The sequence below is a fragment of the Argiope bruennichi genome, chromosome 10 (genome assembly GCF_947563725.1).
Source record: "Argiope bruennichi chromosome 10, qqArgBrue1.1, whole genome shotgun sequence".
Lineage (NCBI taxonomy): Eukaryota > Metazoa > Arthropoda > Arachnida > Araneae > Araneidae > Argiope > Argiope bruennichi.
The window spans coordinates 20,238,648-20,256,683 of record NC_079160.1 but is presented as its reverse complement, the minus strand read 5'-3'; the positions used below and the strand labels follow the sequence as shown (position 1 = coordinate 20,256,683).

Sequence of the window (18,036 nt, the reverse complement as noted above, 5' to 3'; positions counted from 1 at the left end):
CACGGCCCTAGAAAGGGTTAAAATAAGTAACTATTGACCAATTAATGATCAAAAAAATTTATAATTCGTTGTTGTTGTAGTTACTTATGGCACTTTACAAACCCGCTGACGAACTGTCAGCGATTTACGCCTAGTGTGCAGTAACTTCTGAGGGCAAAGGCCCCTGAGCCCCCGAGGACAGAAGTCTGACTTTTAGCTCATATGAAGATGACACACACAATCGCTTGCACAACCCTATTTTACAGGGGGGCTCTTTCACACACCTCACAAACAGAACACAGGGTAGAGAACAACCATGCCCAAACCAGGATTCGATCCCGGAACACCTAGATCACGGGGAAGACGCGCTATCCCTAGACTAGGACGCAGGCAAATTTATAATTGAATTCATACTAAAAAATAGCATCTAGTTTATACAAAAATGAAACAGTAGAAAGTTCCGTAACTTAACAACCTAATCCTATTAAAAATTATTGAATCGATGAAAAAACAGCAAACTTTTCAGGAGCATATATTTCATTCAGAAAACACACTACACAAAAAAAGTTTTAAAGCCTGAAAATGACAGCCTTAAATGTGAATTCTTCTACTGCTGACGTTTTTTGCAAACACATAAATTTCCAAGTTTACCTAAGTGTTAACAATCCTGATTTTGGAAGAACATTTCTTCATTCAGTATATATTTCACACAAAATCAGGAAAGCAAAATTTCAGGTACACCACATGCACGCACCTTTAATAACGATAACATGTCCCAAAATGGGATCTGTTAACTATATTAATCTAACTAAACTAAAGGACCGGATCGAAAATCAGACATCGACCCATCACAAAAATTACTATCATCCAACTAAGAGCTTTACTGAACAAGAAAGATAGATGATACATTACCAAAATTAATCATCATAAAAGAAATAGAGTAACAACTTTTATGATGTCCCCAGGCGGGAAGTGTCGTTGACTAAGGATTAAAGAGTAAAGAACCTTTAAATGCTACAGAAAAGGGTCTGAAAGGAGATAAATATCAAGCAATTTTCCACACCCAACGGAGAATTCAGCCAGTATCGAGATCAAGGTCAATGGACATTCAGGAAACCCTTTCCCAGGTGTTGACTGATTTGGGTTGCGCACCTGAAGCCATAATTCATTCTTCAGTTCTCTGCCGACGACCGCTGCAAGGTAACAGCGCTATTATAACAAGAGCCCAATCAAGGTTCCGCCGATGAATTGACATTGCCCACATGAAGGGCAACCGCAGGCGGCTGTTTCTAACCAAACATGGGCAGGCTACTCTCATGTAGAATGAAGTGTTAAAGTGGTTTATGACTTCGCTGCCAAATCAAGGTTAGGGTTAAAGTACAAAGGTGAGACATTTTATTATATGACTTTGGGGCTCACAAAATAATATACCGAGAAAAGTTCATTTCACGCCTATGCCATTAACCGAAGGTTAGCTAGGGATAAAGCAAGTGGTAACAACGCTATTGCATCTGTTATATGAATTTTCACACGACTGTATATATATATATATATATATATATATATATATATATATATATATATATATATATATATATATATATATATATTCAATTTTAGAACCACACAGGCTTGGTGATCAAGTCCCGGCTTCAGTATCGGATGTTTCCAAGTTCGAAGCCTAGAGTCACAGAAGAACCATCCTATATAAAGGTCTGGCACACGTCAAATAAGTAGGAATCAAATGTCCTGTCAATGCGATGAGATGAAAGTTTTGTGAGAGAATGGGAAGCACTGGCCTCGTCATCTGACTAAAATTTAAAGTTATGAAACAGTCTTAAATAGTCTCTCGAAACGGTACATTTAGTTAATAAAATTTCGAAGGAATCATCCATAAAAAAATAATTTTTAAGATCGATTAAAAATGAATTAAAATTTAGCAAATCTATTATTATATATACATACATACAAAAATAACTTTTATGGGTATTTATTTTATAGTCGAATTCAAATGTATTTGATCCATTTGTAAAAAGAAATAAATAATATGAAATCGAAGTTAAGTCATTCGCATTAACGGAGAATTTTTAATAAAACAGGTATTTTTGAACAATATTCAAATGAATTAAGCTGACATGCTAGAAAATCCATTAACATATACCTGTTAACATATTTGTTTAACATACACTATAAATTTTAATTCCGTTTTTTGATGACCATCACATATCTAAATTCCAAATAGACTTACGAATTATCATAAGTAATCAAAGTAGAGCAAAATTAAAAATGTAAGGCATCCCACAAAAATACAACATAAAACCATTTGCAAATTAAAATCATCTGTTAAATTTTCAAAGTATTTTAAATTCACTTCTAGAAGAAGATCTAAATTCGTATTTTCAGATATATGAAATATAACATTGATTTATATTTAATCGAGAGTCATTTGAAACAATGCAATCAGCCTATTATTTCATTGTTTTATGTTATGGACTGTCCAAAACAATAAAATCGAATAAAACCCATCAATTACTCTACATTAAACATATTGCTATTGGAAAATCGTAAGAAAGTAAAAGTTCAAAACTACTTCCATAACAACTACTTTCAGTAACCAATCTGCAACAAACCATTGCAAACTAATGTCTTCTGAATGATTCTTTGGAGGGGTTGCAAATCAGTAAATCAAAAACACAAACATCTCAATGCAGTTTATTTCTGAAATAAGGGTGCTGAAACCTGTTGATCAGAGGGAAGGAGCGTGATGTGGCATACTTAAACACTAACTAACGGCAGCTGTAACCTGAAAATGTGCTCTCCATGTAACAAGTGTGCATCCAAAACAACTCATTAAGCAGACAGAGGAGCAAATTCATTCAGTATGCAAGATAAGGCGCGGGGTTGTTATCCTGGCCGGCCTGACCCTTTCAGAGTCCAGCCATCAAACTGCCCGGGGCCAGACCGCTTCCTCTCATTGTGCGCCTTGACGCCTCGGCTTCCTGCACCGACTGAAGTTGCTTACAAGAATCGAATTTTTTTTTTAAGTGCAAACAAACAAGAAATAGCTTTATAAACATTTGACCATTTTTCATTGAATTGCTAATATTTGTTTATTACTTTCTCGTATACGAAATATAGAAAAAATATTGTAATTATCAAAAAATTTGAACACGAGATTTTGATAAACCTCCACGTTTTAGATAACCCTGAGTTCGAAAACCACATGTTTGGAAACTGTCAGTCTGTGAAAAAGATAACTCAAAAACGATTTGAATTACAAGAATGAGATTTGGTATATGACCTTTTCACCAAATTTGCGCAATTCTGTGAAAATTTGAGTAAAATTTCTTCAGAGAAAGTCTGTCCGTCCAACTGTTCGAATATAAGCTAACGTGATGGGTACAAAAACGTAGAGAGTTAGATGGATAAAATTCGGTGCGCAGATTTAACATCTTAATTTGTAGACACCCATTAAAGCCTGAGAAGGGAATGAATGTCTGTAGGTCTTTACATTCTGAAGCAAGTAATCGCAATAAAAATGCAACGATTTAAATATATAAAATTCGGTATGGGATTTAGCGACTCTGTGTCAAATTTTGATTTCCATCGGATGGACGAAAAGTGCGTCTAAAACACAAATTCACTTTTATTACAGAATATGCAAGAAAGTTTTGAGGGGACCACCCCACTCGTTTTTATATGTTAGTGTCAGTGGCATAGCAACTGGAGGGTGGCAAGATGAGCATATATGCCTCGGTTGCAGAAACATTAGGAACAACTCTCTTATCAAATCATTCAAAATCAAAGAAGGCTAACAAAGCTCATAAAACTTATCAAATACAGAGTGCTACGTAAAAATAAGCGAACTGATAATATAATAATACATTGTAACATGGTACAAACAAAGGACTTTAAAATAAAAACAGAGCGAGTATGACGAATGAAAAGTTAAGTATATCTACAACCAGCCACTTGCACCGCTATAAAAGATCCAGATTAATAAAAGTTTTGAAGTGGATGTAATATATTGTTAATTTACAAATATAACATAATAAGACTGATATTTAGAAAAATAAAATTTTATATATATATAAAAAAGGGAATTGACTTCCTAATCCAGCAAAGCTTGACGATGCTGCGTGTAGAAGTAGAATGAACAAACATTCTTCTCCAAATGCATCAAACTTGATTGATGTTATCTTCCGACTTCACGAAAGCATTGTCATGATACAAGTTTTTCAAATATAAATCACCAGCAGAATGTCACCTAACAAGAGCACGCGGATGCACCCATCTTTGTGAAAACACATTAATGTATTTTCAGTAGTAAAAGACATGGTATCTTCACACGCCAAGAATTCTAAAACGGGAGGGAAGGGAATGCGATCTCTTTTTCCATTAACTATCCAACCATAGCCCCTCCCTTAGCCTCCCCCCCCCCTTTTTTTTTCTTCCATCGAAGAGAAATCTGATGTTGCATTGTCTAACTGAATCCATTTATTATGATCGAAACGGCATTGATTCAAAGAATACATCTATTAAAGATCTTTATACGAAATAACATTGGTATAAAAGAATGGACAAGGGCAACAGAATGTCTCAAAAAAAAAAAATTGTAAATGAATAACTCGAAATAAATAGCATGGGAACAAAATGAAACAAAAATGGATGGACAGAAAATTTTCAAACACATATTATTGTCATTAGACTAAGGATTAATCAGGGGGTAACTTCAATATATTTTTTAAAAAATACATCCCTCCCAAACACACACATCTTCAGACAACCATTAGAAGCCAAGGCTTTTTGTTTCCAAGATAAACTGTGCATAATATGACGTCTCGTGCTTTGAACAGGAAAAAATCGGCTACAAACTAGCTCTGCAAATGTAAATGTTGCGTTTAAAAATAGAGAGGGAAAAATTACCGAAGACTATTAGCATATTGTAATAATGCATGCTTTTACGGTATGAAATCACTTATGCTAATGGAGGCTGAAATTTTATTTATGGCAAACTAGAAATTTGGATAATTGCTCGTAGATAATTTAAGTAACAAATAAATGCTTGTATATAACTTTAAAAAAAAAGAAGAAAAAAAAGTGAATATATAAAATGATAAGATAGCACAAGTGAATGTACTTTTAATTTATATAGATACATTGATTTTTTTTATATTGCATTTTGCTAATATTTATAAATAAAATATCACCGCTGTTTTTAAAATAGAGCCCAAAAAACACCTAAATAAACGGAAGTTTTTATTATTTTCATTTATTCGAAGACTTTATGATTATCTGCAGTAGAAATCGAATCAGAAAATTCTTACCACTGCATTCTCGTTCTTGATTGGCAGCACATTAAATTTTTGAGTATCTATACAAATTGTGGTTTCGAAATAAAATATTTTTTATCTACATTATAATATATGCAATTAGATCACTTGAAAACGAGCATATTTTCACCCCTATTTCGATTAAATCTCAGATAATCGCAATTATTCTGTTTGAGGCACTTAATATCTTACAAAAATAGAATAAAAGAAATTGAAATTAACACTATATAAAACAGGTAGGCGGTATATAAAAAAATCATATTAAATCGAACAGAATACCTGAAACCTATGTACTGAATAATACATTGTTAATTTAAAGAAAACATATAAGATAGAATTTATGCCTAATATAAGAGTAATGACTTAATTACAATATAAAAATGATATTGTAGCGACCGAAATGATACTCTGTTATCAAAATTATAGTGTGTACTTCTTTTAATAAACTTAGTTATGTCAATTAATAATTATAAAAAAATGTTACAAAGTAGTAAACTCTTATGAACGTCAAAAACGCATTTGTGAAAAACAAAAAAACAAAATATTAACAATATGAAGCATGTTAGCTTCATTGACAGCAGAGATATATGCTCTTAAGTATTATGATTTTTTCCAACAACATTTGATAACAGCGGAAAAAGTTAACAGTTCAAAAGAAAAGGCATGGCCCAATGCCAAAAATTACCGCCAAGGGCATTTAGCAATATCAAGGCTAGCTCTTCATTGAAAACGACGAGCAGAGAACATTTCTGTAGCTTTTTCAATTACACTCGAATGAACGCACAGCAAAAAGATAAGTGTTTGTCACACAAGTATAAAAGCTGCATCGTTGAAGCGCAAAAAATAAATTGTTAAGAGAGGAAAAGAGCACTGATCAAATTACTTGATTCAAGAGAATCTGTTTCCTTAAATACAAAATGCAGCCATCAACGTCAATTATTTGTTTAACAGAATAATATGAAAACATTTTACTTAAATCGAAAGAAGGAAAACAAGCGATGATAACATACTATATTCAGACATCTGATGCCAAACAAGCACAATGTCCTAAAAAAAATGCTAGTGCGGTACTTTTTAAGTGTACACTTTTAGCAAACGGACGTTTCTATATAAAAAGCATAATAAGTAAGATTATGATTAAATAATTCTTTTTCGTTGTTAACGATGAAGAATTCCAGTCGATATAGGAAAATGAAAATGATAACAATCCTTATGATAAAGATGTTGGCGGCAATTTAAGAAAATTATCAGAAATTAGAATTATAAACTGTACGCAAATTAAGAAAATTATCAGAAATTAGAATTATAAACTGTACGCAAATTAAGAAAATTATCAGAAATTAGAATTACAAACTGTACGCCAATTAAGAAAATTATCAGAAATTAGAATTATAAACTGTACGCAAATTAAGAAAATTATCAGAAATTAGAATTATAAACTGTACGCAAATTAAGAAAATTATCAGAAATTAGAATTATAAACTGTACGCAAATTAAGAAAATTATCAGAAATTAGAATTATAAACTGTACGCAAATTAAGAAAATTATCAGAAATTAGAATTATAAACTGTACGCAAATTAAGAAAATTATCAGGAATGAAAAAATTATCAAAAAAAAAAGTGCATAAAATTACACCATGTCATGACTACACGATATCAAGATATCACGAATGTGCAAAATACTTTGGAAAAAATGAACAATTATGTAAACCGTTATTCATTCATTGTGTTATTATTAGCACAGAGTTCACGGTGTAATGCTTTCAATAATTAATTAAATTTGATTTTGTGAGAAATAAGCAATTATAAATCCCTTTTACTCTAAAAAAATCTCATCATGTTCGATACTCATCAATAGAAAAATTAGATTTAAGAAAAAAAAAAAAACTCCTCTATAATTTTAACGGTAAAAAAACTATAATTTTAACGGTATTATCATGGAATATTTTCATGAAAAATTCAATATTCAGGTTTGGTCCATTAGTAAAATTTAATATCCAGAAATGACGAACTCCTCAGCCTTCTTAAAAATTGACTACATTGATACATTAAAGATTTATGTCATTTTTTATCAGTTTTTTAGAGCATCATTTAATACACTTCGCATTTTATAATATATCCTTAAGCCTCCTCAAATAACTAATTTTTATAATTTCTTTATATTTTTCACTGATACTGTACATTATAATGTTCATTCATCAGGTTCTATTGTACTCCAGATATTTTTCATTCTAGTTTTTATCATTTCTTGTTATGCTATATTCATTCGTATTTTGTCATTGTTTCTTTCAAATTGATTACTGTATAATTCTTTTTTTTTTTTTTAATAAGTCCACCTACATCGATACCAAACCGGAAAGGGGCTACATGAACTCTAGAAATGGAGGTATGGTGTGGTGTTAAGGTTTTCATCTTTTCAGTGTCGTGGACAGTTTTTATTTCAAACGTTCCAACGTGGATCGACATAAATCAATAATTTATTATTATTATATATACAAAATACTGCATTTGAAAAACTTTGAGCCCAACAAAATTCTCAATTATCAGTCAGACATTTCAGTCAAGAATTGATACAATGAAGTTGAGTCATATTCACATCCATTTCGGTGGGACAGTTAAATTTTGAATTCTTCTGTTTTTAAAAAGTGTATATGATTACATTGTTACTGATTTTTGCTGTTATAAATTATAACAGCAAAAACATTTTCAACAAACTAAAATTTTAAAAAATAATTTACGGTAAAAAAAGTTAAAGCTATACTAGAACTAATATACTTTCTTCCCACATGTATATTTCTATATGAAACGGAAACTTGCAGCGGCCAAACTACTCGGGGGTAATAGCTATAAAAAAACATTATGTACTAAACCCAAAGAAACCACGCTAAGTGTGATATCTATTTATTTACCTCCAGTGTTAGAAGTTCGCTACATCTACTAAAAAAAACATCTAGCATAAACGCAGCAGAGTGAAGAAACCAGAACGTGTTTTTTGGAACCTCATCATCGTCCTAATAAGGCGTGAATGGCGCAATATTATCGAGTCGTTTCGGTCGTGTGTTGTGGAGGAGTTCACGCAGAAACTCTTCTGCTTCCATATTATTCACACCAAAAAACATAAAAAGAATGTCGATTCTTTTTTTTTTTTTGACATAATTAATTCAAGAAAATAAACACCTGCCCAAACTTACAAACTTTTGTTCTTTACAGTTTAGCTAAACGAAACCTACCGAATTAAATGTGCACGCATTTCGGAAGATCATATTAAAAAGAAATGCATGATACATATTACGGACAAGTTATTAAGAAAAGAATATTAAATCATGACTTAGGCTTTTCAGGTCAGATTATCAAGTAGAAAACTATTCGAGAATACAAGATCCCGTCATCCTCCCTCCCTGTATCCTGTAGTGCGTCCAAAGTTTTGATTTTTGTGTTTCGCTTCATTTACAAAGATCTTGCAATAAATTCATTCAAATAAAACGTATCATTTAGAATTTTGAATATAATTCTAATATTACTCATATATTCATTTTTGTATGTGTTTTATTATGTTGTCTCATGATTCTAAATGAATTCTACGAAAAATTTTTGCTTTATAATTTGAAGCATATTTTATTCTATAATTAATTAATATATAGAATTTGCTTTTAAAAAGTTGTAGTTTATTTATTTATTTTTTTCATTCTCTTGTTTAAAAATACATACAAACTGATTTTTTTTTTTTTTTTTTTTTTTTTTTTTTTTTTGGTAAAAGCGAGATGTTGAAACCTAAGTGATGCAAATGGTGGTGCGTCATAAAAGTTTTGTTACTTCAATTAGTAAAAATTTCATATACAAAAATAATAATGGAGACTAAATTAAAATAAGTAAAATATATCGTTTTGAAATTTCATAAAGGGAAAAGAGGGCCTTAGACCCCTTAATCGCTCTTTGTTGATGGAACATTGTGGTTGGACATTTTCTAATGCAACTTTTGTAACTAATCAATGATTAAAATGACCTCGCTAACTTCTGTGGATAATCAAAAGACTGTATTTATATGAATGTAAATCATTATTCCAAAATTTCCATTTAATATCTAACTTCAAGCCAACTTCTGTCCTCTCCTTAATGGGATAATTTTAAGACATCATCAGAAGACGCTCCTTTTTAGGAAGAAAAATATAGAAAAACGAATTCAAAATCGTTGAAATATGTGGATATGCTATTAAAGTTTTAGAATTCTATTTTTGAAAAATTCCATTAAGTGCGTTAAATTTTTAAACAATAATTATAAATTTCGGAATTTTTTTATCCCATTTTTTTTTTTTTTTTTTTATTAAACTGGAACTAAATGTTCAACTGAAGAACTGGGACTTTTTTTAGGAGAGAAAAATGTTTGCCAGGAGTTGATAATATTAAATTTTCTCATTAACAATTTACATGTCTTTTTGAACAAAATGTAACTCATTTCCATTCATGAAGAAAATTGAATAATTTTAAGTCTAATAAAAATAAACTACGGAGAACTATATATATTTAAAGAAAAGAAAAATAAAGAACGTTCGGAATAATCATCCCCATTTACAAAATTAAAAATCATCAGAAATTCGGAAAGCTTTTCTTTAGTCCTGAAAAAAATATACTAATACAATATGAATGTTTATAACTAATGAAAGATAAATATTGCTTTAAAACGCTTAAAAATCTTACTACCTGAATTATATGCATTACTAGTTTTTATATACTCAGAATTGCAATTTGTTTCATTCAAATAATCTCATTGTTGGAGTGAAAAGATAATGCAAGCAATCATTTTAAAACAGATTATGAAATATTTCTTATTTTCATTTCAATTATTTACCCTATTATACATAGTAAGAAATTACATGTTGGCGTAAATTAAACCATGCTACATATGATTAAGTTGCGATTTTTCTTAAAAATTAAAATATTCTCTTAAAATTTTATATTCAAGGAGTTTTAAGTAATAATCATTCTCAAATGTCTTAAATGTTTAAAAAAAAATCTGGAGCATAAAATGAACTATTAAAAAATTTCGATAATTCTTTCATATAACAAAATGCTAAATCGATTCGAGCCTCTAGTTGAAATAGTATAATATGATAATGTATTAGGCATGGTTCGACTACTTTTAATGTATTTTTTCAATTATATAGCAGTGATAATATGTGCACAAAAAAGACTTTTAATATCGTCTCAATGCACGTAAGTATAAATTCAATAATTAAAACAATAAATATCGTAAAATATACTAAAAAAATATTTGCTTAAATTTATTTAAATTAGTATAACCAGAAAGCAATTATTTTGGATTTTAAAAAGATGTATAAATCGCTTTTTGGAATAAAATGCTCCAAATTCATCGAGGAAAAATGTTAACGTTTTCATTAACTTTTAATTTAAAAAATGAATTTTGAAAAGCTTTTTCTTAGTAAGTCCTACTAGTGAAGAGCTAACTTCGTTCCAAATTTGATAAAATTGTAATTAAATCCAACAGTATTTTGATGTTACGGCCCAGAAGATATTTTGAACGATTTTTTTTTCAAGACGCATGTCGCAATTTACAGGTCAACATGTAAACATCATATTAAAAATTACCAGTTAACAATCATAAGAAATTTCCATATGATCAATTATAAGATTCCTTCCCATTAAAATAATAGCTTATTAACGAAATTAATAATTGGCCACATTAATAATTTTTTTACTTGTCAAATTAAAATAATGTTCTCTGCCATAAACATTTTCTATAAAAGATTTAAACTTACCAAACCAGTCTACTTCAATAGGAACATTCCAACAGACCATACCAGTGGTCTTCATCTCATTCTATACTTATCGCTTTTTCCAAAACGACAGTTTTTTTTCAAGATAATTTTTGAACTTCTTTTTATGCTTTAAATCACACAACAACCGTTTCTTAGCGAAGGTAGGGACAATGAACACACATCATCAACTGCTGCTGCCAAACTTGATGTCACACAATAGAACGCTGTCAGAATAAATTAAGAGTTCCACACCATTGGTTCACAGACCTGTTATTTTAACTTCCGTGTTTAGGGTTAATTAGACTGAAAACTGATTTAGAATCGAACATTTAATATTCGAAAAAACACAACGCAAGGATCTAAAAATGTCTTTTAACACACAAAAGAAATCCAAATTGGATTTCTAAAAATATTCCTTGACGTTTAAATTTGGCTGTAATTGTTTTTTTATACTTTTTCTATTCAATGTTAAATTTTAAAATTGTATAAAATTGTATATTTAAAACAAGCAATGCATTAAATATCATTTAGTATAAAATCTGTCAATAGAATTCCGCCGATTCGAATGTTTCAGTAAAAGTCGAATATAATGATCCAAAAAGAACTATTCCGAATGAAGAATCACACTTTCAGCACTAAAGAAATGATAAACCACTGGATGCGAAATGTAATAAGAAATATAAATAATAATCCAAGAGAATTAATTTAATCTTATCACAACGCTGATGAATAATTTTTAACACTTTTTTTAGCGGCCGATTAAATCTTGATAACTGACTTCAGAAAAAAACATAAAAATCACATCCTTTCCAGAGAAAACTTGTAAAAAAACACATTGTTTACGAAGTTCCAAAAACTTGAATGAGTCGTACGCATCCAGTAGCTCTACTGACAGTCATTTCTATTTCCCTCAAAAACTGCAGACGCTTACAAGAGCAGTAGGTTTACCACAAGGAAAAAAAGTTTTGCGCGCCAATGACATTTCGATTTGGCGACAGAAAATAATATTTTTGTTTTCTAAACAAGATTATTGGATTTGAAAATTATATAAAAAGAACACTTTTAATCGAATTTCTTTTTTTTGCAAACATTTTTATTATGCACAATTAGCAAACGACAAAATAAATAATAAAAATATAAAATAATGTATATGAATGATGACAAATCAAAATGTTAAAATGATGTGAAACATTTTTCTTTAATTCAGAAATTAAAAAAAATTAAGATTATTAAGAGAACAACATATTTATTTTGAAATTTTAACCTCAGATATAATCTGATTTTTTTATAAATAATTTTACTATCATAATTAGCAAAGGATAAAAAAAAAATAAAGATTGGAAATTTATATGAATGATAACAAGGAAGCAAATAAAAATTTTAAAACAAAACTTAACAATTAATTAGTTATAATTGATGATTAATTGCTAATTATAAAAACGTAGGCTTATTTACTTTGAAATGCGTTCGACAATTTAACAAAGAAAAATTGTAATACGTTTCTTGAATTAATAAGCGTATGTCATACATGTATAATAAAAACAAACAGAATAACTTCAGATAAAACAACATAATTCTATAAAATCGAATTATATGAAAACAGAATTTTCATACACTAAATATATAAAGGAATAGTGTACAATTTTAATTTTTTAAAAATATAAATGATGACTGTTCATTCAGAATAACTTTTTTTTTCAGTTCGAAATATTAATATTTTTATCATGTGAGAACATGGTGTTGTTTTGGCTAGGATGTTTTGAAGCTCGAAATCGCGTAGGCAATAAATAAAGCATAAATTGCAAATTTCATCATCATCTTTTAATCGCATATATTTTTTTACCTGCTTTTACCAGTACTGCATTATTATTATTATGTATGCTTCTTTGAAAGCAGATGCGTTTTTAAAAGGTAGACCTGTTTTTACCAGTACTGCTTTATTATTACGTTTGCTTCTTGGACAGCAGATGCGTTTTTAAAAGGTTGACATAGAACTATGACATCATTACTGTTATTTTCATGGAATGTAATTTTTTTTTCGGATAAAATTAAATAATTTAATTTTTTTAATATGTTTAAAAAACTTCACTCGCGCTTAATAACAGTTTTGATAAAAGTATTTTCTCTTTCCCCCAAAGGGGAAATATCACTTCATTCATTCTTAAGTGGGAAACATTAAAGGATTTGACTCCTGTTCTAAGATTAATCCATTATGAAACTGTTTTAATGATCTCAGAAATTAGAAAATAATAGTTTGTGTTTACAAAAATATTGTTTTCATAAAAATTCTATATAAATGAATGTTTAAAAACTTTTTGGTAAATAGTTTATCATTTGGAAATCGTATTGCGACGGAAACATTCGTTATTCAGCTTCCAAACGTGGCATTCCTTTTTGTGAGAACATGATGTTGTTTTGGTTAGGGGCTTTTGAAGCTCGAAATCGCGTAGGCAATGAATAAAGTATAAATGCCAATTTTCATTTTCTTCTTGGCTGGCAAAAATGTTTTGGAGCTCTCGTAAACTGGTTTAAACTGGTTAATGACTTAAATTAATTAAGACAAATAATGACTTAAAAATAATAATTTTCTCACATAATAACTTGAAATTTGCGATCGTAGATTTCATTTCTCTTATTTATTTCAATTCTTTATTGCATAACTGATGCATATATTTAAAATGCGATGTTCATCAAATGAATACTGTTCTCATATATATTATCAGACTTCTGATAGCCTTTTTTAACAAGCTAAATTTATTTTAGAATAATCTAGTTGGAAAGTAGAAGACATTTACTCTATTCTAGATGCATATTAGCAACTATTTTATATATTAAGAGAGATGCATTTATTTTTGAATTCCAGTATTTTATGTCAATACTAGCATTAAATCAATCATTTTTTTAAACGTTATCCTTTTCAGTTCGCACCCATTTTAGAGGCATCTTTTTAAATATTGACTGAAAGCATTATACCTTTTATAAACTAACTGACAAATATGAACTGACGTATATGTAAAGCATATAACTTATATTTTTACAGATTAATAACACAAAAATATGAAATAAGTAAAATATTTTAATCAACTCAAATATTTTAAGATTTTTTTTAAAAAAGCATTTTAGAGGAATCTTTTTAATATACTGATTGATGACATTTTACCTTTTGTATACTAACTTGACAAATATGAATTGACATATATAACACATATAATTAATCTTTTTAAACTTTAAAATATAGGCAAAAAATACGAAATACTGATCAACTCAAAAATTTTAAGACTTTCTTTTTTTAAAAAAGAAAAAGAAATCTGCTTTACTTTATTAGAAGAAAGCTTTCAATACACCATTTCGAAACCAAAACCATACAACAAAAATCCTGGAGATTACTTCAAGTAAACACACCTTTTCTCCGTAACTGCCACACCTGCCAACTTATTTGGCGCTTTATCGCTCAACAGGAAGCGCTTCATTGCCAAACATTGTAAACCCGCCCTTATCCGACTAGCGCTCCCGGTTCACACGCAAAGAGCAGAGGGAAAAGAACACAAAGAGGAAGTAACCAAAAACGACAACTAGGGATGAGAGAGACAACTTTTTTTATTTTTATTCCTCCCTTTTCGAAAAACACACACACACACACACAGAGAGAGAGAGAGAGAGAGAGAGAGAGGGGAGGAAAAAAAAATCCAAGACACTCCTCCTTGTCCATCGAATGAGTGAATGTAAACAAAGTACAAAGGTCATATCGAAACCTCCACACATCAGGATTTCATTTCGCGGCGCTAATTAAGAGAGAGAGCGCGCGAAAGGTCGGCGACTTATTTCGGAAGAGGCGCCTCCCTCGCCAATGATTCACTCGCAAGGGCTGAAATGACGTGAGAACCATTACGGGGAAGACTTATCACCTCGCGGTTAACCTTATACTAACACAAAAGAGAGAAAGAACAAGAGGTGAGGAAAATGATATAAGGAAAACAAAAGTCCCTCATGAAGTTTAACAAATATGGAACTGGAAACTAATATAGAACAAGTTTCCTATTCTCGCACATAAATCCAAATATCTCTTCTTTTTTTTTTTTCATATTTACTTACTTAACACTTAGCAATTAGAAAAATAACCGGATGAATAATTAAAAGATCGCTAAATACAAGAGCTCCTTTTATTTTTCAAGACATAATATATATAATTAGTTTATTATTTCTGAAAAATTAATCTGCGATTTCTTACAATAATGTAGAATTCGTGTTTGTGTGTGTAATGATATTTTAAGATCTAATTTCAATCTTAATTAATTTCCTAATTTTTATCTGAAATTAGCTCAGATTAACTACATTCTAAAATGGTCTCATATTTCCTGATCAAATACCACTTTTTATTTAATTACTTTTTAACATGCGTTGTATAAAACAGCAGATTCTGATGCTTCGAGTGAAGGGATAAAAATTCTTAATGTTTGCAATATTCTTTAAAAGATATCTGAATTTCCCTTTCCTAATACACATACCATGTTCCTAACTACACATGTCAAAAAATCCCTATCAAAATCACATCATAATACCAATGAAAGGAAAAATTTTGATCCCTTTTGCTCTCATATCGCGATATAAACTGATGTACTTGCGTGTGTGTGTGTGTGTGTGTGTGTATATATGTATGTATGAGTTCAGTCGCATCAACAGTTCTATGCAAGTGCAGTACAAAAGAGTAACAATAAATCAAGACATCAAGTTCTTTGGCATCTAATATTAGCATTTTTTAATAAACAATTACAACCGCATTTGGATTCATCTTCACAGCATTCAAATGATTCATCCATTTCAACAGAAATCTTGTGAATCAGTGAGGCGATAGTTGACAAAATAAATGTGATATAAATTAAATAAAACTGATTAATTCTTATAAATTTAATATATAATGCAATGCTTCATTACATACCCTAAAACGTTTAATATAAATAAAAGTCCTTGCGACTATATATGCATTTTTTATGAAAGTATGTTCCACATCTCCTTCTAAACAACTGGAACAAATTCAACCAAATGTTTCACATTTATTATTAAAGACAACAAAACGAATACTATCAACTATTTAAATACATAACTAATCAGAAGTTAAACATAATTCCGTCTTTTCTACACAGTAAATTCAAAAGAAATTATTTCTGGAAAAACCAAACCAACATTTTTAAACCATCTTATAACTCATAATTTTACCATTTCAATGATATCCATTTCGTTTCTGAATAATACTATTTTCAATTATCATTAATTTTTTAAAAAAATATTTTAATGCATTAAAATTAATATTAACTTTGGGCAGCTCTACTACCATTTTTTAGAATTTGTTTTATTTTTATATATCTCCTTTCGCCAACTTTTTATTTGTCGCAAAGTAATGATTTAACACTGCATAAAAACAGGCATAAATCAATCGCTCAAAAGATTGCAAAAAAAGTAAACTCTTGTGAGCAAATAAAAATGTTGGTCGACAACAGCAGCAAATTCAGGTTGTGAGATATCAACAAATATTATGCTTTTTTTTTTTTTCCCACACACAAAAACTTGGAAAGAAGATCTTTCGAAAAAAAATTATATAATCTTAAAATTAAAAGCTTTACCTTTTCAATGATAGCAATTTCATTCTCGAATCTTTTTTTTTATTTTAATTGTTTATAATTCTTCAGAAAATTTAACGCAGCTGATTTTCAAATAAGTAAATTTATAACACTTCTTTCACGGGGAATTTCAAGACTTTAATCTGACCTACCACTACTTTTTTATTTATATTTTAACCCTATGCATTCGGATGGTACCTCTAACTCAACATTCAAGACGACGCATCATTTTGACATTTTATTGATTTTTTTTTTAAATTTTAATTGTTAAAAATACCTACAGAATGGTAAAACACTAGCAATTCATTTTAGTTGAGAAAATTCAAATTAAAACAACTGTATGTATTTATTTTTGGTGTAATAAAAAAGCATATGTATTAAGTGAATAATTAAGCATCGAATTACTTTTCCGAGTGCAAAGGGTTAATACTTCCGAGTGCAAAGGGTTAATACACGTCATGGAAAAGTTGGTTTGCATTATAATATTCGATACAAAAATAATTTCTATAGTAAAAGATTATATACCAAAGGATTCTAATCAAAAGTCATGCCAGGTATATCACCTAGTAATTAAATAATCCTTCATTCTCAATTTTTCAATCATTGGAATACTAAACTAATTGACTAGTCATTTTCTATTCAACTAAAAGCAATTTTAAATCCTACTTTATATTTCTCGCAAGATACGCTCTTTCAACCGAAATTATTCGATTATTTCCCTCCCTCTTTCAATCCTAAAGTTCCTGCATGGGAGTCTAATCTATCAAGAAATGCACGAGGAATCCCTCTTCGCTGGAATATTCAAATTGAGTCGGTGAGGCGCAATGCCCGAGTCGAGCCTCAGAATGAATTCCCCGCCGGAGAAAATCCCTTCAACTCGTCCGGGTGTTGAGTGGGAACGACAGGCATTCAATTATTGATCATTTACCGTTGGGAATTTCTGGCAGGCTGAGTCAGAGATAAAGCCAGCCATTTCACAAAAGGAGGGCACAATAGCCTCTTCTCGAACCAAACATCACGTCGCAACAAATTGTCGACATGAAGTATACAATGAAAAGAGGGAAGGCGTATATGATTTTGGATTGCATAGAAAAGAATTTTACTAAATGCTTTTATATAACTCGACTTATTTCATGTTTGTAAAAATTGATTTTTCAAATGATTTTTTTTTTTCATACACTTTATGATGTGCCCGAGATTGACCAAAATTTAGTGAACTTGTGTGTAAATTTAGTGACAAGTTTAGTTTAACTATATTAAAATCACGTTTTAAATTAACACTAGCGCTATTTAGGGACGGATTTCGAAATTTTGAACCACAGTCAGATGACGTG

At 29.9% G+C, this 18,036-nt stretch overlaps 1 protein-coding gene across 4 annotated transcripts in view; it reads right to left on the bottom strand.

Moving 5' to 3' along the window:
- LOC129987981 (SLIT-ROBO Rho GTPase-activating protein 1-like) overlaps positions 1 to 18,036 on the bottom strand; it is a 284,069-nt gene that overhangs the window by 47,264 nt on the left and 218,769 nt on the right. Inside the window, exon 1 of one of the 4 annotated variants that reach the window (XM_056096037.1) lies at positions 11,088 to 11,971. The exons of the other annotated variants lie outside the window; for them this stretch is intronic. Coding sequence (XP_055952012.1) covers positions 11,088 to 11,142 — 55 coding nt within the window. The 5' untranslated portion in view covers positions 11,143 to 11,971. Of the gene's footprint in view, positions 1 to 11,087; positions 11,972 to 18,036 lie in introns of those variants that run through there. 4 annotated transcript variants of the gene reach the window in all.